This window comes from Vespula pensylvanica, chromosome 10 (assembly GCF_014466175.1).
Source record: "Vespula pensylvanica isolate Volc-1 chromosome 10, ASM1446617v1, whole genome shotgun sequence".
NCBI lineage: Eukaryota > Metazoa > Arthropoda > Insecta > Hymenoptera > Vespidae > Vespula > Vespula pensylvanica.
This window is the reverse complement of record NC_057694.1, coordinates 1,064,059-1,090,965: the sequence shown is the minus strand read 5'-3', so window position 1 is coordinate 1,090,965 and position 26,907 is coordinate 1,064,059. Positions and strand designations below refer to the sequence as shown.

The following is a 26,907-nucleotide window of genomic DNA, read 5'->3' as shown; positions in this document are numbered from 1 at the left end:
GGGCAAGAGGGAGAGTGAGGAGAAGGGGTGATGAGGGGAAGTAGGTGGCGCCGATGTTGCCACGTAAAAGGGTCTCTATCCCAACCCTTTGAAACCCTTTGTCGGGGAATAAGAATTACGAATTGTAAAGAAGTTTTGATGAATCGGTGCACTCGACCGGACACATTCGCCCTCACGTTCACTCTGTAGCTTTTACTTGCTCGCCTAGGTACCTTTTCGACCATCTTTCAATTTTCACGCACGCGAAAACACGGACAAAGCATTGTAATAATACATTTGTAATGATACCGATGATAACTAATCATTGAAATCTTCGCATTGTTTTTACTTTACCTCGAGGATAAAGGATTTAAATTTAAATAATATCGCGTAGACACGTGCCTCTATTTTAAGTGTTATATTTCATTATTTCATAGAATATGCGTGTCACTAGTTGGATGACGGCATCGATCGAGGAGCATTATCTAATTTTTCGTTAAAGTCTGCATTCCTTCAAACTTAGTTTTACACATAACATTTTTGCTCTTTCAGCCGTCTTTTTGATTATTAACGGGACGTCAAATGGCACTGACAGGATGTTAAAGTTGCTTCTCTCTCAGATAAGATATATACATTTATACATACATACATACATACACATATATATAAGTATATATATATATATTTATACTTAATTTCGATATGTTTCGTCATGATAATTTTTCAATCAATCGATTTTCGAGAGAAGATTTGATCTCTCTCTCTCTCTCTCTCTCTCTCTCTCTCTCTCTCCCTCCCTCTTTACTACCCCGCATCATTCACGTTCACATTGGCTTTTGACAGATTGTGTTAACAGCTTGACGCGACGAGACGCGTTCAAAATGATCAAATTGCCAAAGTTAAACTCGAATCCTTCTTCTTCTCCTTCTCTCTATTTTTTTTTTTTTCATTTTTTTTTTTTTCGTTCTTTCCCGTGATAGAAGAAAATTTAGCCACTTTTTCTCGTCAACCTCTCCGACCACTCGTCAAAATCACCGGGATTGCAAAAAGTAGGTAGAAAGCACGGAAAGCTGGCACGTGGTTGGACGTGTGAGTAGGAAACAGGCTGGATTCGCCACCCTCCAACGTTCTTCCATGCACTCTCCCCACTCTCCCTCTCCCCCTCTGCCCGCTCGTTCGTTCGTCCGTCCGCCCTCCCTCTCGCCACCCCTCACTCTTCACCCTCTCTTTCCTTCGTTCGTTCGCTCCGCTCGACTCTCCCACTTTGTCCGTGGAAACAACCACCCCCTCTTTGCCCTCACACACGCTCACCCACCAAGCGGCCCTCCACGGCCCACTACACGTCCACGCCAGAAAATTAATGTCCCCTGCAATCCATGTATAATGCATTCGCATTTCGTTCAACGAACAAATGAACGCACCGCTAGAAAATTTACATCGTCCCTTTCTCTCTCTCTCTCTCTCTCTCTCTTTCTCTTTCTCTCTCTTTGTCTTTCTTGCTATCTCGCTTCCTCTGCTGGCCGCTCTTACTATCCTACTTTTATTTGATTATTGCTCCCTAGCTTTCGACTTTGACTTGCCTGTTAATGAAAATATTGAATATAGTCGTCGTACTTTTTGAACAGTTTTTCCTTATCAATCAATAGACGCAATTGTTTTTATTATTTCTCTATTCGTTGTTTGGGAAAATTCTTTTTTATTTCTTTGTTTTTGTAAAAACTATTTTTATTTACAGAGATTACGACCGAAACGATAAATTTCATTCTCTTCCTTTCTCTTTTTCTCTCTTTCTCTCTCTCTCTGTCTATATATATATATATATATACAGATATTTTTTTCTTGTTTTCTTTTTTTAATCCTATCTGCATTGATAGCTCACGATTCTCTTGTCGCTTTTTCTCGATCTGTTTCACGTTATTTCACCCGTCCATCCGACCAGGCCGTCGAGGCCGCACACACATACTTATGTACCTACATAAAATTGTGCGCGTGTGCGCGTTAGGCCGATCGGCCCCAGCTCGAAACCCTTGTATATTGTATCTCTTTCGCTCTCTATGCGTTTCCCAGTCTGCCGTTTGGCCACCCACTATCGACCCACCGTCATTGAAATACCGACTGAAAATCATTAAACTGAATGCGCTCACATGCACCTGCGTCATACATACTGACGCTTTTTGCTATATATATATATATATATATATATATATATATATATATATGTACACACATATATACATATATTTTTGTTGTACATATATATATATATATATATATATATATATATATATATATATGAACACCCTGCACACCCTTTGCCTCTTTATGTTCGTTCTGTTCTCTTTCTCTACTTCTCTCCCTCTCTCTCTGTCCTGCCCCGCCCCGCTTGCTCTCTTCTCTTCACCACTCCTCTTCTGTCACCTCTCATGATTCTATGATACTCGTGAAACTATTCGAATGTTCGAACGACAAAAGCGTGAGTGAGCATAAGTATACAATTTCCAGCAACGAATCACAGCCGGATTGGCAAAATGCGAAGGATCTGTTTGAGACATAGAATAATTGTTTCGAGTCTGATTTTTCCTTTACGATTGTTATTATTTTTTGTTTCGTTTTTCTTTTTGCTCTCTCTCTCTCTCTCTCTCTCTCTCTCTCTCTCTCTCTCCCTCTCTCTCTTTTTCTATTTATACGTATTGAAAGACGACTTGTCAGATTAAAAGGGATTGAAAAGATCCCTCTTAATGTTAACTAATAATTCTTTGATTTATTTTCTTTTACGAAATAATGCTGTTCGATAAGACTATTTTCCTATTTGTGTCTTCTTTATATTTTTATTGCCTATTAATTTATTCTATCGTTCTTACGAAAGAGACACAAATGACTGAACGAACGAACGAATAAATAAATAATCGTGAACATAGCTGGAAGGTAAATTCGTGGGAGACGTGTTTAACTTTTACAAACGTTCGTTCTTACGAACGACTCGATCATTGATTAACATTTGAAACGAACATTTTTCATTCATATTCAGGTTGAAAGTTTAATCGCATATGCAAGCTCGAGCTTTATAAAAAATTGCACGCACCTATTTTGAAACGGTCGATTGAATGGATCTTGTCCGATGAGATTAAGATTGGGGTACATCGACGATGGAAAAATTGAATAGTTGAGGAGGTGGAGGAGGAAGAGAAAGAGGTACGAAGAGTAGATTACGTTAACCTTGGGCTTCGATGGAAAAGTATTTTCAGAAGGTGATATAGCATCTAGTTCGAAGCTAATTAAAGCGCACTTATCCGCGGTCTTGCTAAACCCGGAGTTTAAGAGCAATTTAACTTTAAATTTAGCTTAAAAGTAAGACAGTAATTTGACAGGTTCTATTAATTTTCTTACAAAGTCCAAAATTATTGATGCAATTGAAGGAGCTGAAGTGGGAGGGAAGGATAGATGGATAGATAAAAGATAGAAAGAAAGAAACAATCGAATGGATAGGATATAAAAAGATTTTCGATTTCTTCGGTTAGTTAGTACCTATTTGTTCTATGATTTGGTAATTCACCTAACTCTAATAAAATCTGAAAAGGAATGCAATTTTGGGAATCAATACGGTCGATAATATACGGTACTTCACGCGTTTCTACCCCGTCATATTAATTATTTTCGGATTGGTAGAGCGAAAACCGTCCGACCAATCGAATCATTGTGTTTTGATGATTATTATTCCCGTGGTAGCCATTATTAATCAAATATACGTCGCTGCAGTTCAATAACTTCGTTCGATACGTTGCAACAACGTTTAAGCTTGTTAAATTCGTCGATCGTGTGTCTTATTTTCGTAGTTTTTCTACCGAACGTTTTCGAATATCCCCACGAAAAGGGATATTCGAATCGTGGGAATATTCGATATTTATTCATTGTAGCAACCGTACGACTGTACTGTATGATTTCACGAAAAAAAAAAGAAAAAAAGAGAAAAAAAAGAGAAAAAAAGGAAAAATCAGTTTCCGCTTTATCGAATAGGCGCGTAGTAAAATTTATAACAATGATACGCTCGCAAACGCAATGACTTTACCAAAAGCATGGTCACGAAGTAATTCCATACAAATCATTATCCCAATATTCGATTAAATTTATCGAAAGAACAGAATGCATTATCGTGGGATGCAACTGAAATTTACAGGGTACGAAATTACCATGAAATCGGCGTTAGCGCTACGTTCGATGCAATATAGTGTGTGCATTGCGCTAGGAGAACGCGATACCAGGCGCATGTAGAGCGAGAACGTGAGAGAAAGATAGAGATGCGTGGAGGGAGGAGAGATAGAGATAGAGAGAGAGATAGAGAGAGAGAGAGAGAGAGAGAGAGAGAAAGAGAGAGAAAGAGAGAGAGAGAGAGGGTGCGAGAGAATGCATCCCTTTCCCAAGCGATGTAGCGAAGCGTTTCACGCATGCATGGAAATCATTAAAATAAAATGGCCGATAACAAATGACTGTTGCAAAGAGGGGAGCACTCTCAGCAGTGGCGGCCATCTTGGTTCACGTGACCGTCATCCGGGCAACCACGGCTATGCCACGCCCCTTTAATGATTTCTACCCCCTGGCGAATGTGCCACACGTACGTACGTGCGAAATTTTGCGAGTGTGTGCGTGTGCATGTACGTGCGTGTGTGTATAGTCCCCCCGTCCCCCCTTCTCCTTTCCCTCCCCCTCGTGTACATGTAGAGTACAGTCATCATCGGTAGTCTAGCTGAAATCGTCCGAGTACAGGCTCCATCTAAAGTTATCGTAGTTTTCGTAGTCATCGTCATCGAGCGTGTATGATACGGAGTGTAAGCATCCGTAGTTTTCTATCGATTGAAATTAAAAAAAAAAAGAAGTAGAAGATGAAGATGAAGATAAAGATGAAGAAGATGAAGAAGAAGAAGAAGAAGAAGAAAATGAAGGAAGAATAGAAAAAAAGAATGAAAACGTTTCTATCGTTCCTTCTTCATTATTCCTACGAAATTCCAACGAACCTAAAACTTCTTTCCTTCAGCCCCCTCCCCCACTTCTCCTGTCCCCCCCCCCATCCCTTAAGTTCTTTCGTAGGGATTTATTCGTCGTTTGTCGTGGTGAAGGAGTTAATGTAAATTCAGATCGACGTTTCGATTCCTCGTACGAATTTAAAACGTTTCAATTAATTACCCATTTCTGAGATAAGTAAGGATAATCGAATTAAGTAAAAATCTCTTGCCGAATGAGCCGGATATTTTTGATAAAGTTTTTCTTCTATGCCAATGATGACGATGTGACGATGATGCCAACGAACTTCCCTTTTCGTTCTGGTTTTCGTTTTCGTTTCGTTACGTTTCGTTTCGTTTCGTTTCGTTGGTAGAGTTGCGCGGGTGGAACATTATTCGGGCATATGGCGACCTCTCTTTCTCGCTCGTTCACCCAACAGGGAGTAGAGACCGTTTCACCTGCCTCGCTTGAAACTCTTTGTATCGTCTTTTATCTTCGTTCCTTCTTTTTCTTTTTTTTTCTTTTTCTTTTCCCTCTTTCTCTTTTTTCCTTCTTCTTCTTCTTCTTCTTCCTTCTTTTTCTTTTTTTTTTTCGTTTCCTTCGACCGATGCCCTCGAAACGGTTCGAAACGATCCGGGGTTACCGATCCTTTTAACTTCTTGTAAACCTTGCCGCCTTCATCGTGTTCCGTCTTTTTTTATGGTTTTCTCTCTCTCTCTCTCTCTCTCTCTCGCTCCCTCTCTCTCTTTCTCTCTGTCTACCTCCGGCTTTGTTTCTCCGAGGTCATTGATCTATCTTTCACGATCATTCTGTTTTCCGTTGTTTTCACTCGATTCATTCAATTCGTTAAAAAGAGATTCGTCAAATTCTGATCTCGTATATAACAACCGATATCTCCTCTCGTTATCTTTCGAAGGAGATATTCCGAAGGAGATACGTCAAGGACGTGATCGTTCTATCGGCAAAATTTCCTATCGAAGTACCTAAAATAAGTTTTTCGATATAAATACAAATATCACCGAGTCTAATTCATTCTTGATTCCTGATTAGAAACTATCGATCATAGTGTATTTCATTTATTTCTTAAAAAGAGAACGAAAAGAAGGAAGCTAAAAAATTGTAAAACTTGAAATACAGGAAAGAGTGGGGAAGAGATCAGAGAGGTCATATTAGTTAAACTTGTTTGACAAACGAACGAGAACGAGATAGACGAAAAGTGAACGAATTGCAGCTAATAGGATTGCAATTATAAAGAGAAAAATAGATAGATAGATTTATAGATAGATAGACAAATAGACAGACAGACAGAGAGAGAGAGAGAGAGAGAGAGAGAGAGAGAGAGAGAAGAAAAGAAAAGAAGAAAAGGAGAAATTATATAAGATACCGGAAAGAGTATACGCGGCTTTACTCCTTCCTCTTCTTCTTACCGAGCATCCGTCCGAGCGGTAACGATCGTTTCTGGATGCAGAACAAGATCTTCAACCCTTTTCTCAACGACGCTTCTCGCCACTTAACGGGCATTTCGTCGAGACCTTTTTTTCCTCTTTTCTCTCTCTCTCTCTTTCTCTCTTTCTCTGTCTCTGTCTCTGTCTCTGTCTTTCTCTCTGTTCGTCTTGAAGGAGCAACGAAGACGACAACGTTTGGGTCATTAGGCAGCCTCGCTCGACTCGATGGCGATAGACCAGGGGCTGTAGACGAAAGAAAGAGAGAGAGAGAGAGAGAGAGGCCGAGGAAAAGGGGTAAAAATTAATGTCTCAGAACGAACGTTTCGGGCCGAAACGTCGAGTGGATCCGGTCGAAGTTCTGATGGCTCTCCTCGCGTCTTTACGATTTTTCATCGCGAGCCATTTGTTCGAAAAGATTTTACCGAAGCCGAGAGGGTCTTTCTCTCTCGTGTACATCGCTTTATCGTATTAACTCTACGTAAGTAGGAGTTCAACGACGCGATATCTTTTTAGAAGGCATTGACGATTTTAAGCTTCTTTTTTGAGCAAACGTTAGATAAGAACTATAATGTTAATGTCTTTATGTAAATCTAAGGCCGATACATTTCGAAGTTTACGAAAGTTCGAATAGTTACGATCTTTAAGAGAAGAGATTTATTAACTGTTTATTAACGCAGTGGAAAATATCTTTTGTTGTTCTCAACGTCGAATCTGATAAAGTTCGGGTATTAAGGAACGAAAGGACAGAAACAAGATATCCTTGAAAGATTTCATTTCGAAGGATCATGTTTTTTGTACAACGTTGATCCACGAGATCATGTAATTTCTTTTATTACGAAAAAAGAAAAAAAGAAATTCTTTATCGTAGCAACGTTTCTGAAAATCTGGTTCCTTCTTTTCTTCTTATTTAATCAATTTCCATCGAATTATCGATTTTCGTGTCATAAAGCAATCGTCTAAAACTAACTTTTTTTCTCGATCGAATAATCTCGCATCGATCATCGTGCACGTCGAAATGATCGAGGTTTCGGAAGTAATTGCGCAAACGCTTCTTCGACGCGGCGATTTGAATGCGTGTAATTATTTTTCCGCTAGTGTGTTCCTAACTATAAAGGTAATTACGCGATTAGTTGTTCTTCGTGCACGCGTTTCCTCATACGCAGCTGGAGAGTTTGAAAAGGTGTGTATACGCGAGTTTAGGCGAGTTATGTATATATGTATGTATATACCTATGTAAGTACCTACACGTAGGTAGAGCGTAACGCGAACCTCTTTCGTCCTCTCTCTCTCTCTCTCTTTCTCTCTCTCCCTCTCTCTCTCTCTCTCTTCCTCTTTCTTTTTCCTTCTTTCTTTCTCTCTCTCTCTCTCTCTCTCTCTCTCTTTCTCTCTCTCTTTCACATACACATACACATACTAACAAAAAGGCAACGCGAACGAAGTTTCCAACGCGAGATGCACGCCCGACTCGTTTTCTTGTAGGTACGGCCGTATGCCGTATGGCGTCATCTCCTTGCCTCTTTGCCTCCTTGCCTCCCACACATGCCGCACGTAGAAAGTTTACTAGATGGAAATCTATATCTTATTTTACGGTCGACCGTACCCAATATTCTTGACCCGGCGCGGCGGAGCGGCGTGCCGCACCGCCTCCGGCAACTCCGACTATACTATGCTCGATCCGTTAGAAAATGGCCCCCGCGTAAATCTTCCCATCCAAGCTTCCCGCCAGAGATTCGACATGAGCGTTAGATGTTAACGATAAGGACGTGGGATAAACGCGTATCCTCAATATCGACCCTGACGAATCGAAGAAAGTTTCGAGGAAAGTTTCTCGTGACTCCTTGATTTTTATTTCGAGTAATTTTTCTTTTCCCGAGTAGTTACTCTTTTTTCTTCCTTTTTATCATATTTTTTATCATCCTTCTTTCTCTCTCTCTCTCCTATCTCACAGCTTTCTCGTTTTTTTTTTTTCATGTGCTTTGTCAATTTTCTCTTTTCCTTTTTCTCTTGTTTCGTTTTGTTCTTTCTATTTGTCAATCGAGCCAAACACACAAGTCGTTTCGATGAAATTTCGTCTCACCTTTAATTTCAATTTCGTCGATGTAAATCGATTAAAAGTGATCTAGTCGTAGCTTTGATTTTTATTTTTCTGTTTGCTGTCTTCCTTTCTCTCTTTCTCTCCTTTATTATTTTTCACTTTCCCATGGTTCTTATTTCAATTTCAATTTCTGTCAAGAAGTTAAAAATCTTCTTCTTCTTCTTCTTCTTCTTCGATTTAGCCTGATACGTTCAATGGTTTTTCGTTTATGTATCTATGTTTGTATGTATATGTGTGTATATACGTTGATAGAAGCGAGTAATAAGAAATGCAGAGTAATTGCAAATGCGACGGATACGCGCCGTTAATTCTTAGCGGATTTAACGCTCCCGCTATAATGTACTAATAACCGTTTATAAGCGCGCACGCTCGCAAACTCTCGAATGTATTCTCGATCCTTTGGAAGAGGAAAGAGAAAAAAGAAAAGAACAAAAAAAAAAGAAAAGGAAAAAGAAAAAAAGAAAACGTTTATCGGCTACGTCGCTACGTCGTGGCATTTGTCGAGGCGAAATTATTGCATTCGAGGCTAAGGAGTATTAAGTATCCTTAACCTACTGACCGGTTCCGCACGCTGTTCAACCCAACTAAAACGTGATTCGACGACGCTTATTGAAGATAGTACTTACTTACTTACTTACTTACTTACTTACTTACTTACTTACTTACTTACTTACTTTATTTTCGTGAAAGAAAAAGAAGAAAAAGAAGGGGAACAAAAATCACTTTCGTGCAGGATTAGAAAGTTAATCTACATTTCGCTTACAGATAGATACGCTTGCCAACTTCATCATCTAACGTTCTTAAACGTAACGGCTTCGTCTAATTTCTTTGATACAACTTTTTAACATCGATATTAGTATATCTAATCAACTGAGATTTACTCGTTTGAAAATATTTTTATAACGATCATACGTGTTCATAAACGTAATATACTAATATCTTATATATATATATATATATATATATATATATATATATATATAAGAATGTTCATTAGGTGTAACGTTCATTTTACTATAAATAATGGACGTAGATATATCATAAGAATAATTTGTAGTTACGTCACTTATGTTAGAGTATAATGTTATTACGTACGAAGTTAGCAAGGTCTTAAATCGATGAAGATCACATATTCCTTTTTCTTTTATTTTTCTTTTCTTTTCTTTTTCTCCTCTTTCTCCCTCACCCCCTTCTTTCTCTCTTCTCGATGCGAATTAATGAATATTTTATGATAACGACCGTGGAATGAATTTTACTGAGCGTTACGTGGTAGGTAAAGTATGGTATTGTACGAGGTGAGGAAGAACAATGTGATGGTTTTTTTCTTTCTTTCTTTCTTTTTCTTTTTTCTTTTCTTTCTTTCTTCACCGATGAAACCTCGTACAACATTCCACGTTGTTAGAAAGAATTTTTCTCCTCGTCGTTAGGAAGGAAAGTAGGATGCGACATTTTCCTTCGCGAAAAGGGTTAGTAACGAAAGTAAGTCAGTAACGCGAGGGTGAGTCTTCTGTCGATTTTGGGGACTAAAACGTAAGCATCCTCTTTAAGCATTTTAAAGAACGATCGAAGTAATCGGCGTTTTGACGGCGTACATCCATATGTATTATCCTATCAATAATAAAATTTCTAATTAGCTCGATATAAATATAACGAGCGATCAAACGAGAGAAAGAGAAAGATAAAAAGAGAGATAGATAAATAGATAGAAAGAGAGAGAGAGAGAGTTTATCGTCTTTGAATGTTCGTTCGAAAAGTAAATCGACCTTGCTTTTTCTGCAACGAGTTATGTATGTGTGTACGTACATCTATATACATTTATTACTTCTAACCGCATCTTGAACTATTCTATATCAGTAACAGGAGCGATAAGATAGCCGTTGGAAAAATGTAAATCTCATAGCAACAATCTGAAAACACACTCTGGATTTGCGAGATACGGAAAAAGTTATCGTCGTACGTTGAAAAACATTGGAAAAAGCGTAGATCCGTACGTTTTAATGCGATAAATTCCTTTACGAGTATATCATCGTTAATTTGTTAAATACGTGTAAGATAGAAAATAAATAAAAATCTCTTAGTATTATAATTTCGAATATCTATTATTTTAGCGATTAATTTAAGGGTACCAGAAGTATGAGGAATTCAGTATCGGATTGTCATGACTTCCTTCATAGTTAGCTATATTATATGGCGTAGGTTTCGGTCACGTGATTTGCCGGGTATGCAGGATCCATTAAATTTTAATTAACCGTGCAGAGAGAGAGAAAGAGAGAGAGGGATGAATAGAGGGAGAGAGGGAAAGAAAGAGATAAAAAGGAAGTAAACGAAAGCATTAGTACGGCTCGTAATTCTATGGTCCAGGTTGTATCATCTCGTAATTGATTTCATCGATCATTAATACCAACGAAGGTGCTAAATGGAACAGTAAAATAATAAGCGTGAACAGGTTTCCCACGTAAGCTTTACATTAAAAATAACTTCTTTGTATTAAAAATGGTCTTTTTATTTCTTTTTTTTTTTTTTTTCTTTCTTCTCAAAGCTACGACAAACGATAAAAATTCTCTTTCTTTTAGGGAAAGAACTATTATATATCGCGTGACGTAGAATTCGAGATATGTGGAAAAAAAAATAAAAAAAAACATAAATAAATAAATAAATAAATAAATAAATAGATAATCCTTTTTCGAACGTACTTTTTCTAATGCGAACAGCAAACGAAACTTTGAAGCGGGGGTAAGGGGAAAGGGAAGGGGGAGAGGGCGGCGGAAAATTTCAAAGAAAAACGATTATCGATTGACATCGGAAGGCAACTTTGGAAGAATTTACTGATACTCTCGTTGGTATCAACGCAAAGAGAAATCAAGTAAACAGTGTGCATCGAGATTTCTTATCGCAAAACGCACGCAATCTTTTAGTGCGCTTACAGTGACAATGGCGTGCGATCGCTCGGAGGTGACCTTAAAAAATGCTGACGTGGCGAATGCCAGCTAGCTTGAAGCAACAACTGTTCGTAGGATCGTTTTTCGTAACGAATTACCGTTACAACGATCGACGAAGAGGAATAAAAGAAGAAGAGGAAGAAGAAGACGAAAAAAAAAGAAAGAAATTTCACGAGGGGAGGTTACGATTCGTTTCGATAAGAAGAAAAAAAGAAAAGAAGAAAAAAAGAAAAGATAAAGATAAAAAAGGGGATGCAAGAAGGAGAGCCAAAGGGGGTGAAAAGGGGAGGAAAAAAAGCGTAGGCGTATTATCGACGTTAACGTCCCTTCCCTTCTTCTAAGCATGGTATAGAAAACGAATGCCGTGGCTCTATTCAAATTAACCCTCATGGAAAAAATGTAGAGCCGTGGAAGGGTTGCCAGGCCGAAATTAGAATAGACCCGTCGATAGTCGTCCTATCGTCTATGCATATGCGCCATGACTACGTTAATTTTCTTTTTTTCTTTTTTTTCCCTGTTCTTTTTTCTTTCTTTCTTTCTTTTCTCTTTTTTTTTTTGTTTGTTTGTTATAAGACTACGCTCGATGATCTCTCTCTAATCTCTTTTCTACTCCCTGGTTCTTTTTTTCTTCTTTTTTTTTTTTTTTGCTGTCTCTCTGTAATAAACCTTGCATTAATTAAGTCGATGATCCAACGATGATTGGCACGAATTATAATAATTTAGTCTATGACTTTCTTTTTTATTCTTGAAGAAGGATGAAAGAAGATAGACGTGTTAAACGTCATTGCGATTGATTCGAATGTTGCACTCATAATACGAAATTAAAAGAAAGAAAGAAAGAAAGAAAAAGAAAACGAGAAGCCGCTGTCAGTAAAGCATGTTACGTCTATTGATTTGGTATAGAATATGTACAAACGTAGCCGTCAGAATTCGGCGCAAATTCGGAAATTGAATTAATGTTTGGCCGGTACGAGTAAACGTTAGAACTAATATTATGGGACTAAATATTTACTCTTCGCGGACGATGTATCGCTTAATTACTTCTTCATCCTTCTATCTTCGTTCTATCATCGGCAATCGATCCTTTGTCGAAAATGATAAATTCTAATCAATTACTAATATCGAATTGATACATGATAGCGATTAGAGAGATGCGAAGAACGAAAGAAAAAAAATCTTCTCGAAAGAAAGAAAAAAAAATAAGAGGGTTAAGAAAAGAAAAAGGGTAGTTCCTTGCTCGCGATTACCGACTTTTCTTAATCTTTTATCGAATTCTTGAAGAAGGTACAGGCCGTTGTTGCTTTTTCTTTTGCGTTGACTTTGTCGGGTTCGCAAGAGAAGTATAGAGAGAAAGAGAGAGAGAGAGAGAGAGAGAGAGAGAGAGAGAGAGAGAGAGAGAGAGAGAGAGAGAGAGAGAGAGAGAGAGAGAGAGAAATGAGGAACGTTTTCGTTGCTTTGATTTTTCTCGAGACGTCTGGCGAAGCATTCCGTCGCATGAATTCTTAACCGGGCAAAATTACCGAATTAAAAGTGCGAGGTAGACAGAAAAAGGAGGCTCGCAAGGGTGACGGCTCGTCACAGAGAAAATCGAGTCGCCTCTGCTGTTTCTCCTGTTACTGATGGTGATGTTTCAGAAGCACAGAGAGATAGGAGAGAGGGTAGAGATGAAGGGGTTGAAAAAAGGAGAAATTCGACGTCTGAATTCTAGATCGGTTGTCCTTTTTTGCTTCGCTTTATGGCGGCACCTCGTAAATAGGAATATGCAGAGTCGTTATGAGAGCGCAAGTCATTTGCTAAAGTGGAAAGAGAAAAAGAGAGAGAGATAGATAGATAGACAGACAGATAGATAGAGAGAGAGAGAGAGAAAGAGAGAGGGAGAGAGATAAAGAGAAAGAGAGAAGCACACCCCTTTCGCGAAAGAGCCTTAATTTTTATTCATGCACAGGCGAAACGGTAATTTTTCGCGGCATTAAGTGGGCTTTAAAATTGTCCGGTCAATTTCGTCCTGAATACGTGATCCTTTTTTCAAACGATAGTTTAGCCAGCCGGCTCGGCAATCGAAATGGGGGTTGGGACTATGTTTTGTCGTTCTCGAGCTTCGATGATAACCGTACAAAATTACTGGTTCATAAGTGAACTTCTTCGATCTGCCCGCGTAAATTTGGAAATTCGAAAGTAACCGCGTTTAAAACTTTAATGAGACCTATGAAATCCGAGAGAATAAAGATAGAAAAGTGCATTAAGAATGTTCTATTCTTGGACGAACGTTTAGAACTGAACAGAATCGATCGCTTTGATCGATCGATCGATCTCACATACATAACGATCGTTCAAAAAATTAAGAAGAAAAAAGATAAGTACCTAAGTACATATCTTTTTTTCTTTTTCTAAACCTAATCGACACTCTTCCCATGAATTTCGAACGGTCTTTTTAACGAGTTATCGCCCCCTTGAAAACTGATTAGAAGCATGCGTTCGATCGTGAGCGTGGAATAGACCGATCATTAGATTTTCCTGTTGAAATTGAGTTTTGCTCGTTGCCGAAGGGATAATCTTTACCAGGCAGCAGCAACCCTAGTATATGTAACTGTGTTTAACGCTGGCCACACTATATCTATAGAATACTCACATTCACAAACTACGTGAGTGTATGTGCAACGTTCGAACGTGCGAGCGACGAGCGAACGAGCGAGCGAACATACGCGCGCGCGCGCGGCTATTCGACAGTGGCGACACGCGTAACTTCGCTTCCATTATTGAACGATCGGGCGATCGAAAAATTCCCGCGCTTTTTTGCGCGGTCCGAGTTCGGTGGGGCCATCGGCTTTCCTATTGGATGCCGCAGCGCAGTCACCCTCGCACGGACGCTAGGAGGGGGACGCTTGAGAAGATGTTCTCGTTCTCTCTCTCTCTCTCTCTCTCTCTCTTCCTCGTTCGCTTGATCGTTCTCTCTCTCTCTCTCTCAGGGAGAGACCCTCTCTCTTCCTCCCTATACACCCTCCGTTCGTATTTGTCTAGTCTGCAGCTATTGACCGGGTATCGATATCGTCGACACTCGATATTATATTCGCCATTCCTTCTATTCTCTTCATTCCTTTCTCCCCTCCTACTTGCACGATCCACCCCTTCTCTCCCGTAACTACCCTCCCTCCTCTACACCACCCACTGTCCGTTTCACCTCTCGCACGCATTCTGATAAATTTCGGTTAATGAATTATATATGTGCCATATATATATATGTGTGTGTGTGTGTGTGTGTGTGTATGTATAATATATAATATATATTATATATATATATGTATTATACATACGTATACATATATATATATGTATGTATTATATATAATGTATATAAACATAAAGGCCCGGGAATAGAGGGTGAGTGCCGAGAGAGGACGAGAGAGAGAGAGAGAGAGAGAGAGAGAGAGAGAGAGAGAGAGAGAGAGAGAAGCAGCAGTCGGTCGCAGTGGAGCAGTAAATTCCCGCCGTTTTTTGAATCCGATCGACCAATCGCGCCACGCCAGAATCTCGTCGAAACGAGAGATCAATACGCCGCGTAAATGCCGTATCGGGACTATATCGGAAGGAAAGCGGTATGCGCGGTTTGCAAGCAGCCGTTTGTCGGAATTCGAGCTGTCGGGAAAATGGTGGTTGGTGGGTAACGAGGCACGAACCGCCCGCCAATTTTTGAATCCGTGCCGGCAGATATTCCGGATGACACAGGGAGATATTAAAGAGAGAAGCTGCGTTCGATTGGACCAAAGATATTCTCTTCGGTCTTTGCTTGCATCAATTTTTACAGTTTCTTTTTTCCTTTGTTTGACGTTTAAAGGATAACGTCAAAACATTCATTCATATCGTGTCTTTAAAGATTTTATCGATCATAATTAAAGTTAACCTACTTCGAGACTTAGTCATTGATTAAATTAATCTAACGTAGAGTTTATCGTATGATAATATTAAATATCAATAGAAAAGGACTATATATATATATATACATATACATATGCATACACATACGCACATATATATGTATCTATATATGTGTGACATCGTTGAAACTCGGATAGTATTGTTTAAGTATATATTAGTTGTGTAAATGTTCCTATTTTCGAGAGAGGCGTGGGCGTACGTGTTCCTTCAGTTCCTTCAAATACAATGACGTTTACATCGATGAAAAGGTGAAAAGTCGAAGTCGCATATGCGGCACCAAAGTTCTCGCGTGTACGGTCTAACACGCGGTACGTTTTGAGCACCGAGTATATGCGAGGTGGTGCGGGAGGGCGGAGATACGTAGCCAGGGTGGTTATTAATGTAAGGGGTGGCTGAGCAGTAGTTATTTGGCCATGGGTGGCCGCGAAAGAGAAGGCTACGTCGAGAAGTGGGCGGTTGGGTTGGGCGGTGGGCTAAAATCAATGCGAGCCCTTCTTTTATCCTGAGCTACGGCCAAGAAAGACGAACTTTCGAGCAAAGCCTTCGTACGAGCGCGTTACCGTCACACGTATGCATTCGACCAACGAAGAAATGAACCGAACTGAACCGAATTGAATCCAACCGAATCGAATCGAACGTTTTTACTTTTACGTTTATTTCGTAAAAATTATCTCTTTCTTTTATTTCTCTCATATTTCATTTTTTATTCACATTTTTTTGCTAATTATTATGTACGTTTGGCAATTAAAATAATTCACCGAGTGGGTAATATTCGCAATTAATTCTCATCATTATCGCATACTTGAAGGTTATATTATGAAATGAAGTTGAAAATAGATATGTATACATATATATATATATATATATATATATATATATATATATAAAAGAAAAAAGAGAAAAGGTTCGATTTATCTGAGATTTATCAGAGATTTATCATTTTTTACGAGAGTGAACAATACTCGTGAAGATACTCGAGTGATCACTTAGAAATTACGATTAGATGCGGTTTTATAAAACGTTTTCTTCTTCGTTACTGTAAAAAGAGCCCTTTCTCGATCCCTCGATTAAATAGTTAGCATGCCAACGAAGACTCTCTTCTCTTTTTCTCTTTCTTTTTTTTGTTCTTTTTTTTTGTTCCTTTTTTTTTTTTTTACTTCACGGTCCTAAAACAAATCTTAGCTGAGAGATCGTCGAGATTTTTCCAAGGGTCGATTCGTATATACGGCAACGAACGTTCGCTTCAAGGCTAATACCTTCCGACTGACTACGCTCATCCCTTAATGAAATTCTTTCTATCTCGACGCGAGCGATCGGTTGCCGGTTCGCTATCAGTTTTTCTCCTTCTTATACCTTTATTGCGAATCCTTTAAAATGATCGATACATCGGTACACTTAACTCATCTTGTAACAAGATTGCTTCGCGAGATTATTTTATCGAGGCTTATTTTATTATTGGAAGAAAAAAAAAAAGAAGAAAAAAAAATAGAGCTACGTTACGTTGGAAATATTTTATAATCGTTTATAAGAATATTTCTACTATCGTCGGACATATTATCATCGGAATAATTGGATACGAAAGGAGATGAAAAGGAGAAGAAGAAGAATAAAAAAAAAAAAAAAATAGAAGAAATTATAAATAAACTTACCCGTGTGTAGCCTGGTATGTTGTTGCACATGGCTAAGTTGTTTGAACCTGCGGTCACAGTAGCTGCACTTATAGGGCTTCTCGCCGGTATGAACCCTGATATGCTGCACGAGCTGATGATTGCTCGAGAAGGACTTGAGACATTGCTGGCACTGGTGTGGTTTGACCTCGTTACCGGTGATCATGCCCCCGGGTCCGACGCCAACGCCAACACCGACGCTGAGACCCGCGAGGCCTCCTGCGACGCCACCCCCGGGTCTTGCCGTCAGTGCGCCAGCACCCAGCTCCCTCGCGTGCATCTGCATCGCGCTCTTGTGCATGAAGATCTGCGAGAAGAACTGCCGGGGTTAGTTGGTACGCTGCACTTTTCGTCGAGCAACGGAGAATGGCAAATCAACCCTAAACTCGTTTTCTTATTAAGTCTTAACTCATTCGTTCTTTACGTACGAATGATTATTGTAATAGATAATTGTCCTCACTTTGCCATATACATGAATATATATATATATATAGAGAGAGAGATATAAATTTTACATTCTTTCTAATTAGAAAGAAAAGAAAAGAAAAGAAAAATAAATTCTACCAACAAAAATTATTATTATTATTATTATTATTACTCGCATGCATGACTCGTTGATTCGCTCGATCCGATGACTAAATCACTCGTTTATCGTTCTATCGTATTCTATCGTATTTATGTATTAAGTCTCAAGGATTATAGAGAGAGCTTCAAAAGCTTCGTTGAATACATGTCAATTATGATCCCTTAAAGGAAGGGTCTTTCAATAGTTTAAGTATAATATGAAGAGAGAAAGAGAGAGAGAGAGAGAGAGAAAGAAAGTGAATGAGAGAGAGAAAAATGAGCTTTTCAGATTATAATTATTATAATATATATACAATATTATAACATTATAATATATATATATATCGTTATTCGGAGCTTTAATAGGAATATTACTTACGTAGCGGCAGAAGTTTAATGCCGCCGGCACCGGCATCGAAGTCGGAGGTCATCGCGTCGATTCTTTTTCTCGTTCCGTCGTACGATATCGGATCGTTCTTTTATCGTAGCCAAAATTACGTAACGAAAATTCTATGAAAATAATCTAACGGCCTACATAATGCCTCGTTAATTTTTATTACTGTATTATGTTTACGATTGCGTCGAATACAATTTGTTAAAGAGGAAATTGCGTGCGTATTCGGCGCTAAATGTAATTTGCAAAGTGTTAATAGCACTTTTACCTGTATTATACACTACCAAACAAAATTCTCTGAATACTAATAAAATAAAAATGAATCACGCTTATGTGAGAAGCGCCGAGAGTTATTCTTCGATCCTATATTTCGCGGCGCGTAGGAAAACGAAACTGTTGGAAGGACCGAGACCATGAGAAAGAAGAACGTTCGGTTTCGGCCACGTCCTGGAAGAACAGGTGTTGCTCCATCAGCGAGTGTGGGTGTGGGTGAACGAACGAAAGGGTTAACATTATACACAAGCAAGTTACAGTCCAGAATAAAAGTTGCTTTGAATTTTGTGCCTGTTAGCCGAGAGAAAAAAAGGGGAAGAGAGAGAGAGAGAGAGAGAGACAGAGAGAGAAAAAGAGAGAGAAACAGCTTGAAACTTGAACGGAATTAAAGCGAAGAAAAGAGAGAGAAAGAGAACCAAAAAGAGAGAGAGAGAGAGAGAGACAGAAAGAAAGAAAGAAAGAAAGAGAGAGAAAATCAGAATAGCGATGGGCGGTGGAACGAAATGGTGTGGGAAGACGGCAGAGGATTTTATTAAAATATGTTAAAACTGTAATTAAAATCGAAAAATCTCGTGAGAAGTTTTAAGAATCTCACGGCACCCTTCTTCTTATGAGTGCAACGAGGAGGATCGGAGGTGAAGAAGGTGAAGGAGAGAGAGAAAGAGACAGCGACAGCGACAGCGAGAAAGAGAGAGAGAGAAAGAGTACCAGAGGAGAAAAAGAAATAAGAAGAAAGAAAGATAGAGAGAATTGAAATTGTCACCGGGGGTTCTCAAGTTTCTACGAGTTTCAACCCTTTACTTTGGGTTCGAGCTAACGGCCGATGGTTGACTGCTTACGATCGACACTGGGCATCCCTGACTCTTAATCCCCGTGAGAGAGGGAGAGACTGTCAGCCGATTTTACTCGTCGTCTTTTTCCTCAAGCTTTTTCTACTATCTCCTCTGACTCCTCTCACTCCCACCTTCTCCCTCCCCCCTTTGTTTAACCCGATATATACCACTCGTTCATTCCAAACCTGAACACAGCGGGTCGAGTTATGTTACTCGCTGATTTGAATGAAATTTGTCTCGTTTCGCGGCATTAGAATCGCCGAATTAATTCGGTGTTTTCCCTCCGTGTAATTTCTTTCTTATTATCGAATATATTCGTACGACAAGTGGCGATAGAATTTTTTTTTTTTTTTTGTTTTTTTTTTTTTTTTAAAAGAATTTATTTCTCTGAATTTATTCGTTTCCTTTTCGACGTTTCTCTTGTTACTTCTCTTCTTTCTTTTTTACTTTTCTTTCTTTTGGAAAACAAATCAGGATCGATGATAATCATTAAGAGTAGATACATTGCATCAAGTGATTGATAGTATTTAAAAAAAAATTACACGTATTTAGGCCGTATCTCTTTTCTATATCTCACACATAAACGTATCTTAATCGTTACCATATCGTCCCTGTCATTTACCGGTTCATCAACGAGCCCACCAACGAATCTCAACGATTTCTTGGTTTAGTTTTTCTCCAGGAGATAGAGGAGGCTTAAAAGAAGAATTTTCGCGTTTCTCGAATTACCAACGAGCAACGTATCCATTAATCAAATTTTTATCTCTTGGCAGACGGAAAATTGCGTCCCGACGTTCCGACCATACTGGCGGTTTGAATCTTTTTTTCTGATTTATAGTCGTCGCTGCCGTGAAAAAAGGGTGGGAGGGAGGAAGAAGAAGGGGCCGGGGGGAGGGAAGGAATAGAATGAGGAGAAGAAGGAAGGCAAGGTCCGCGAAGAGAAATGAAAAGAGGAAGGAGAAAAAGAAGAAAACGGAAAGAGTCGCCTGGCCGCGGGCCGTCGGCTTAATGTCCTTAATAATGGAAAAATATATCAAGCGACACCCGGTGTATTTCCTAAAGGCCATCTCTCACCTCGGAATCTTACCCCCGTTTCCCCCTCAACAACCCCAACCCTTTCTTCCCTTATTTTTCGTTCCCTTTTTTTTCCTTTGCCCACGTTCATCCCTCACCCCCATTTCGCCCACCATCTCTCTCCCCCATCCCATTTTTTACTTCGAAATCAAAAGTTTCCGTTTTAACGAGGGATCACGATCCTTTTTACATACTTCACCCTCTAATCCTAATCTTTCTCTCTCTTTCTTACAATGTTAGCGAGTAGTACACGGTGCACGTGTGCGCAGGAGAGCACGCATGCACGCACTCACGTACATGATACCACGTTCTCGCACGGTATCCAGAACATTCCGCGTGGTTTAACCACCGGTTCGCCCTCCACGTCCCGTTCCGTCCCGCGGCGTCCCGCACCGTTCCGTTCCGTTCCGTCCCGTCCCATCCCATCCCGTCCCGTTTCGTCCCGTCTCACCAAGACGGCCACCGCCACTGCCGCCTCCTCCTGATGCTGCTTCTGCTCGAAGGGATCGTTAGCATTTCAGGAGAAACCGACTCCCAACCCTTTTCTCTCTCTATCTCTCTCTATCTCTATCTATCTATGTATCTATCTCCTTCTCTCTCTGTCTGTCTGTCTGTCTGTCTCTCTCTCTCTCTCTCTGTCTCTCTCTCTGTCTCTCTCTCTCTCTCTCTCTGTCTCTTTCTCTCTCTCTCCCATTCTACTGTGAGTTATGTCCGAGTGTAACATCGGCCACTCGAACTGGGCTACTTTATACACTTGGAATACACAAAGCGGAGCTCTCACCTGCTGACCATATGCCTCCTCTCCGCTATAGAAGAGAAGGAGGAGGAGGAGATGGTGGAGGTGGCGCGCATACACACCTACATATGTACGTAGGTACACGCACGCGCATACTCGCTTGGAATCGTCCACCCACGCGGCTCGCATATGCCGTGGAACAGCTCGAGTATAAGTCAGCTAGCGCGAGTACGCCTTCGGCCCACCGACCCTTCCCTTTACTTTCTTCCCTTTCTTACAAGAACCTTACCATATATCCATCTCGAGTACCAACGACTCGCGACGAATAGGAAGTAGTAATCTAAAGAGAAAGAAGGAAACATCGGGACGGTAGGGCCAACTTGTAGCCCCCATAATTGTCGTCTTTAATCCGACTGACCTCTTGTGTCCCTTCTTCTCGCTTTACCTTCGTTTTAACTTTATACCTTTTTCTTACGTTTTCGATTTTATCCGATCGTTTACGAGATCTGATTTCGTTAAGAATTTCATATTTTGCGTATATACTTATTCAAGATTCGAGGATTTTCTTTTCTTCTTTTGCTTAAGTCATTGGATTACTAAAGTGTACAAGAGAAAGTTTGAATATTTTAAAGAACGATTACTCGTTCAATTTAATATCGCTAAACGATGAGAATTATTTATTAATGACCGGAGACCATCGATCTAGAGACAAGGCATCACTTTTCATCGTTTCACCCTATTCGCAGTATCGTAGACTCCTGGAAGAAGCTCGCATTGCTTCTCGTACGTCCATACTTGTTACCATAGCGTTCAATGTCGATGGTTTAGCAGTGCGCGTACCGTTCGAGCGTTTTTATCGAGATAATAAGTGTCGACGATGGGTTATCACGAGGACTGAGACTAGGCGCGTCCTAGTTCTTCGCGATGAATTCTAGCACGCGAGCGTTAAATCCGCGACAGTGGATTCGATCGGAGAGTGTATCGAAGTTGCGTGAGACGGTAGAGAGAGAAAGAGAGAGAGAGAGAAAGAGAGGGAGAGAGGGAGGGAGAGAAAGAGAGGGAACGGGGGGTGGGTAGCTGAGTGGTGCAGGAGGAAGGGAGAAGAAACTGGATGGTAAAAATTAAGGAGATAAACGTGGTGGAGGGATGGGGAAAGCAAGCGCGATTTATCGCGCGTCTCGTCGCACACCGATCGAGAGGAGAGTGAGAATCGAGAGGACGTACGGTCCCGTTGGTTCCTCTGGATATCGAGAATAATTACCTGCGGCGGTAAGTGGTGATGCGGATGCTGATACGTCGGCGGTACGTACGGCGGGTGGCTCGAATGGTTGTGGGGGTGAGTTCGGGGATGGTTTTGATGCTGAACTTGCGGCAGGGGTGGTGGCTGGGGTGGCTGGCCTGGGGGAGGCGGTGTCCAAGGCCCGTGGCTCGGCCCGTGGCTTTCATTGGTGCCATACATCTTCACGGAAGAATCTCGAGCACGCGACCTGAAGAGTACCACCCACCCTCCACGCAAGACGATACGAAAGACTCGGATAGTGACATCGCTACCCTAACTCCAACTCGACCCTACTAAGTCTCGCCTCAGAAGCTTAATTTCCTTTTGGACAGTTGCCAGAAACACGTCTTTCCGAGGACAAATTTTTTCTTTCTTAGCCTTTCCCCTCTTTTCTTTTTTCCTTTTCTTCCCTCCTTTTTTCTTCTACTTGTTCCTTTTTTTTTCTTTTTCTTCTTTATCTTCTTTATCTTCTTTATCCTCCTTCTTCCTCCTTCTATTTATTATCGCGCTTTTCTACTCGATGCTATTACCAATCGATGTCTACTGGGGGGAATATGAAACTTGGACATGCTACGATACGATCTTTAGATAGATCTACTTCGTAATCGCGTAGATTGTCCTTCTATATTTTCATTTGGAAAGATAACTCTACCGGGAGAGGTAAGAACCGGTCCTTGGCACGATCGTACTACTTTCGATGTGGCCGATCTCCGAGTCTCCTATCACTTGCATGATCCTCGACAAATGTCCGTTTCTATTCGTTTCGCGATTATCGTGGAGAAATGTGGAGATAGAGAATGAAAGAATTAACGAAGCCGGACACGGAAAAATCATACGACAATGTTCTTAGTGTCAGAATTTTTCTTAAGGATAAATCGATCAACGCACAAACAGTGGATTTCCGGAAACGATTCTAACAGGGATAAATGTTTTCTTTCATTTCTTTTTTATTTGCGTTATCACTTGTTAAAGTTACTGCCAAACACGTTGACCCAAACAATTGATTGTAGAAAGGAGAGAGAACAAAATTTGCAAAGAGCACAACGAAAAATTGTAATTATCGTTCTGATCACTTGGCGACGATCATTCACGACACTTCTTTTTTAAATCTCGACGATCGTTAGGACTTTAGCCTCCGTCTCCCATAACCCTCTGCGATCGCGGAATTCTTCCGCGTGCACTTCGCGTGGTAATCTACGTTCGGGTCGACGACGATCGCCGACGGTAGAAATAATTTTTTCTCGTCGACGATCTCCCACATATTTTTCATCGCGAAGAAACTCGCGATCGACTAGTAGAACCCGATCGTTCTTTGCGCTTTAGAAACCCGTTGCGCGAATATGTACTCGTGCGCACTCGTACAAAGTCCACCTCACTTCGAGGTTAATTTTCGCGAAGGATCTTCTCTATCCTGAATGAGAAAGTTCTCTACATGTATCTAACGAATTTCCAATCGATCGATGGATCATACGAAGATCGTTCAAGATCGGTCTTCCACCACTTCTTGAACGTAAACGGACCCTCGTGGTTGTTCCATTTCCTTAATGTCCGTGCGATTTCAACACAAATTTCCGATCATATCGAATGCCTCGAACATTCGGCACACTGGTATAATTATAAATGTGAATGGTCGAATAAAAAATATACTTTGCTCTTATACTTGACGGGGGGTGTAACACAGAAATCAAGCGTAACTAGGATGATGTGTGAGTATGCGGCCGAACGATAGGGAACTACTAACTATCACTTTTTATCGTCGAAATGTACTCTTCTTTTTCTTTGGATAACTGGTATGTACATATATAGATCGAGGTGGTGGATGTCCGAGTTTAGAAATGGGGTGGGGGTATATAGGGCCGTGCGCGCCGTACCGGAAGCAGAAAGGAGCGGATTCGCGGACGCAGCGCCGTGCGGCAACGCGTGGCGTCTCTCGCGAACTAAGCCTCCTCTAAAATGGGGGGGACGTCAGGCGATTTCTCGGTCTCTCGCGCGCGCGATTCCTGCGAGCCTGCCGGCCGCGTGCGTGTACTCGCGCGGGGGAAAGAAGAGAGAGAGAGAGAGAGAGAGAGAGAGAAAGAAAGAAAGAGAGAGCAGCAGCAGCAGTAGTAGTAGTAATAGTAGTAGTAATAGTACGAGTAGTGCTAGAACGTTAGATCGAGTGTGAGTAAGAGAAAGAGAAAGATAAGAAAAAAGATTGGAAAGGCGAACTGATAAGACGACGGAAGAAAAAAATCGCCGGCTACTCGTCGAGATATCGATTGAAATAACACGATTCCGGGGAAGGTCTGGCCAATCGGTATTCGCGACACGGCGGAAGCCGCCAATCCTGCCTGCTTTCGCCTTTACGGCTATCTCTCTTTCGTAACCTCCCTCGTTCCTTCCACTCCTCATACTCGTTCTCTTTCTCCTCCTCCTCCTCTTCCTCCTCCTCCTCCTCCTCCTCCTCCTCCTCCTCCTCTTCTTCCTACTCCTTAGCACAGTATTCTCCTACTCCTACCTCTTTTCCTCCTTCTCTATCTCCTCGTCTTACTTCTATATAGTCGTGGCTGCCCGTTGCTTCTTTCCCTTTACCCTTTCCTACTTGCTGCATCAAGGAGAAAGGGAGATTGAGAATATGATGAAGAATGAAGGAGAGAGAGAGAGAGAGAGAGAGAGAGAGAGTTTCGTGATTCAGGAAGTATCGACCTATCGAGGAATCATCCTCGGCACGATGTCATTTCTTCCATCGTGATACTCTTCTTTTATCGGATCAACGTGTTCCTTCTCTCTCTCTCTCTCTCTCTCTCTCTCTCTCTCTCTCTCTGTCTTTCTTTCTTCCTTGCTTTTTCTCTAGCTCTTTCTCTATCCTTGTATCTCTTTCGTTCTCTGTTTTTCATTCCTCACCCTTTCGTTGATTTAGAACGCCAAAAGCAGAATCTTTTCGCGGTATTTATATTCCATTTTATGACGTTTATTGAAGAGATATACGAATGGGATCACGGATCGAATCGTATTAACAGTAATTCTTTTATCGTGTATCTCGAAATGAACATATTAAATTTGAAAAAAAGAAAAAATAATCGACGTTTTTAAAAGTAAATAATATCGAAACATCGATGATCATTTTCGCGTTTAATTTTCGCAGAAAAGAAAAGGACGGAAAGCGGAAGAAGAAAGAGAAAATAAAAAGGAAGAAGAAGAAGCAAAAGAAAGAAGAAGAAAAAAAACGACGAGCTCACCCTCCCGCGAGGACTTTGAAGCTATCGATAAAATCTTTCAAGTATATACATTTTTCGCGCGTAAAAAAAGTTTTGCTTTTCTGAGTCGCTCGAGAGGAGAAATTTCTCGCTCGAAAGAGGAGAGGCCACGTATCGGAGGAGAGACGCCATGCTCTTTTTTCGACGTCTCTCGTCGAATTTATTTTGGGCGTGGGACCGCGAAGGTTAGTCAGCCGCTTGGAAAAGTGTTCGACCGAAAGTGCGAGTGTGCCGTTAGAGAAAAAGAGATAAAAAAAGAAGAAGAGTATGCGGGGCGGAGTCTGATCTCAGGGAAAGAGACAGAAAGAGAGACAGAGAGAGAGAGAAAGAGAGAGAGAGAGAGAGAGAGAGAGAGACGCTCGCTCGTTGCCTATCCATCATGGCCGCTTTATCAGTGACGTCACGATAAGACTTTCATGCACCGATGCACAAACGTCCGTGAAAGATTCTTCGATCTAGGAAAAGTAACGGCGCGAAGTCGCACGTTGCTTCTTTGGTTCGGTTGCACCCTACTACGCGTCCTATGTTTCGCACGTTCTTTTCTCTTTTTCTCTCTGTCTCTTCCTCTCTTTCTTTTCCTCTTTCGGTCTCATCCATTTTGGACTTATTCTTCCACATTTTCTTCTTTCTTTCCCCTTTTCTTTTTCTCTTCACTTTTTCTTTTTTCTTTTTTCGATTCCTTCATCGAGACGAAAAAAAAAAATGGCCGCTCGAAATCCCACAAGTTCCTCGTCTCCTCTCGTCTCGACGAAACTTTCCAGTCGGATTTATTCGCGACCGTAAGAGAAAAAGAGAGATCTCTTTTGTCGTCCGAGCAAAATCCGCTTTCCCCGTAAGAGACAGAAAATGATGGTACGAATTATAGACGATGGTTTGGTGGGGTACACCAGCGCGACGTTTTGGCTTGAGACCTAACCTAATGTTTCTTTTATCCTCTTCCTTCCTTCCTTCTTTCTTTCTTTCTTTCTTTCTTTCTTTCTTTCTTTCCTTCTTTTTTTTCGTTTCTTTTTTTCTCTTTCTTTTACATTTCTTCAAGAACGTAAGTACCTATTTTAAAACTTTCTCAAGATCAAACGATAGGGCGGGGGAGTGAAATGAAGTGGAGTGGGGAAAATCGGCTAGTCGTTGATTGCAAACCTGACAACTACGATGAGCGATGTTCCAAACGAATGTTCGAAATAGAGTCGATGATGAAATGACAAATAAATAGTTGAATTATAGTCCAAAGACATGCAAAACATAAAAGGGAAGTAAGTAGATATAGACAACGCGAGCAACGACCCCATTGAAGAAAGCATGTTCTCTCGAGTTAGAGTTCCACGGTAACACGGAGAAAGTGTATCGAGTGATATCGGGCAATGCAGGACAATCGTGATATACCGCTCATTCAAAGTCCACCGTCTGACGTTTCCTATTATTTACGTTTCGTTAATAATAAGAAATGTCGTAGAAAAATAAAGCGTCG

At 40.6% G+C, this 26,907-nt stretch overlaps 1 protein-coding gene across 11 annotated transcripts in view; it reads right to left on the bottom strand.

Annotated features, from left to right (window-relative positions):
• The window catches only part of LOC122632247 (zinc finger protein rotund), an 83,654-nt gene that overhangs the window by 31,572 nt on the left and 25,175 nt on the right, over positions 1–26,907 (bottom strand). For 9 of the 11 annotated variants that reach the window (XM_043818842.1, XM_043818843.1, XM_043818844.1 and 6 more), the window contains exon 3: positions 17,036–17,372. In XM_043818842.1, the coding sequence (XP_043674777.1) occupies positions 17,036–17,372 (337 nt within the window). The remainder of the gene's footprint in view (positions 1–17,035; positions 17,373–26,907) is intronic. The other 2 variants (XM_043818835.1, XM_043818845.1) reach the window with 1 other exon arrangement.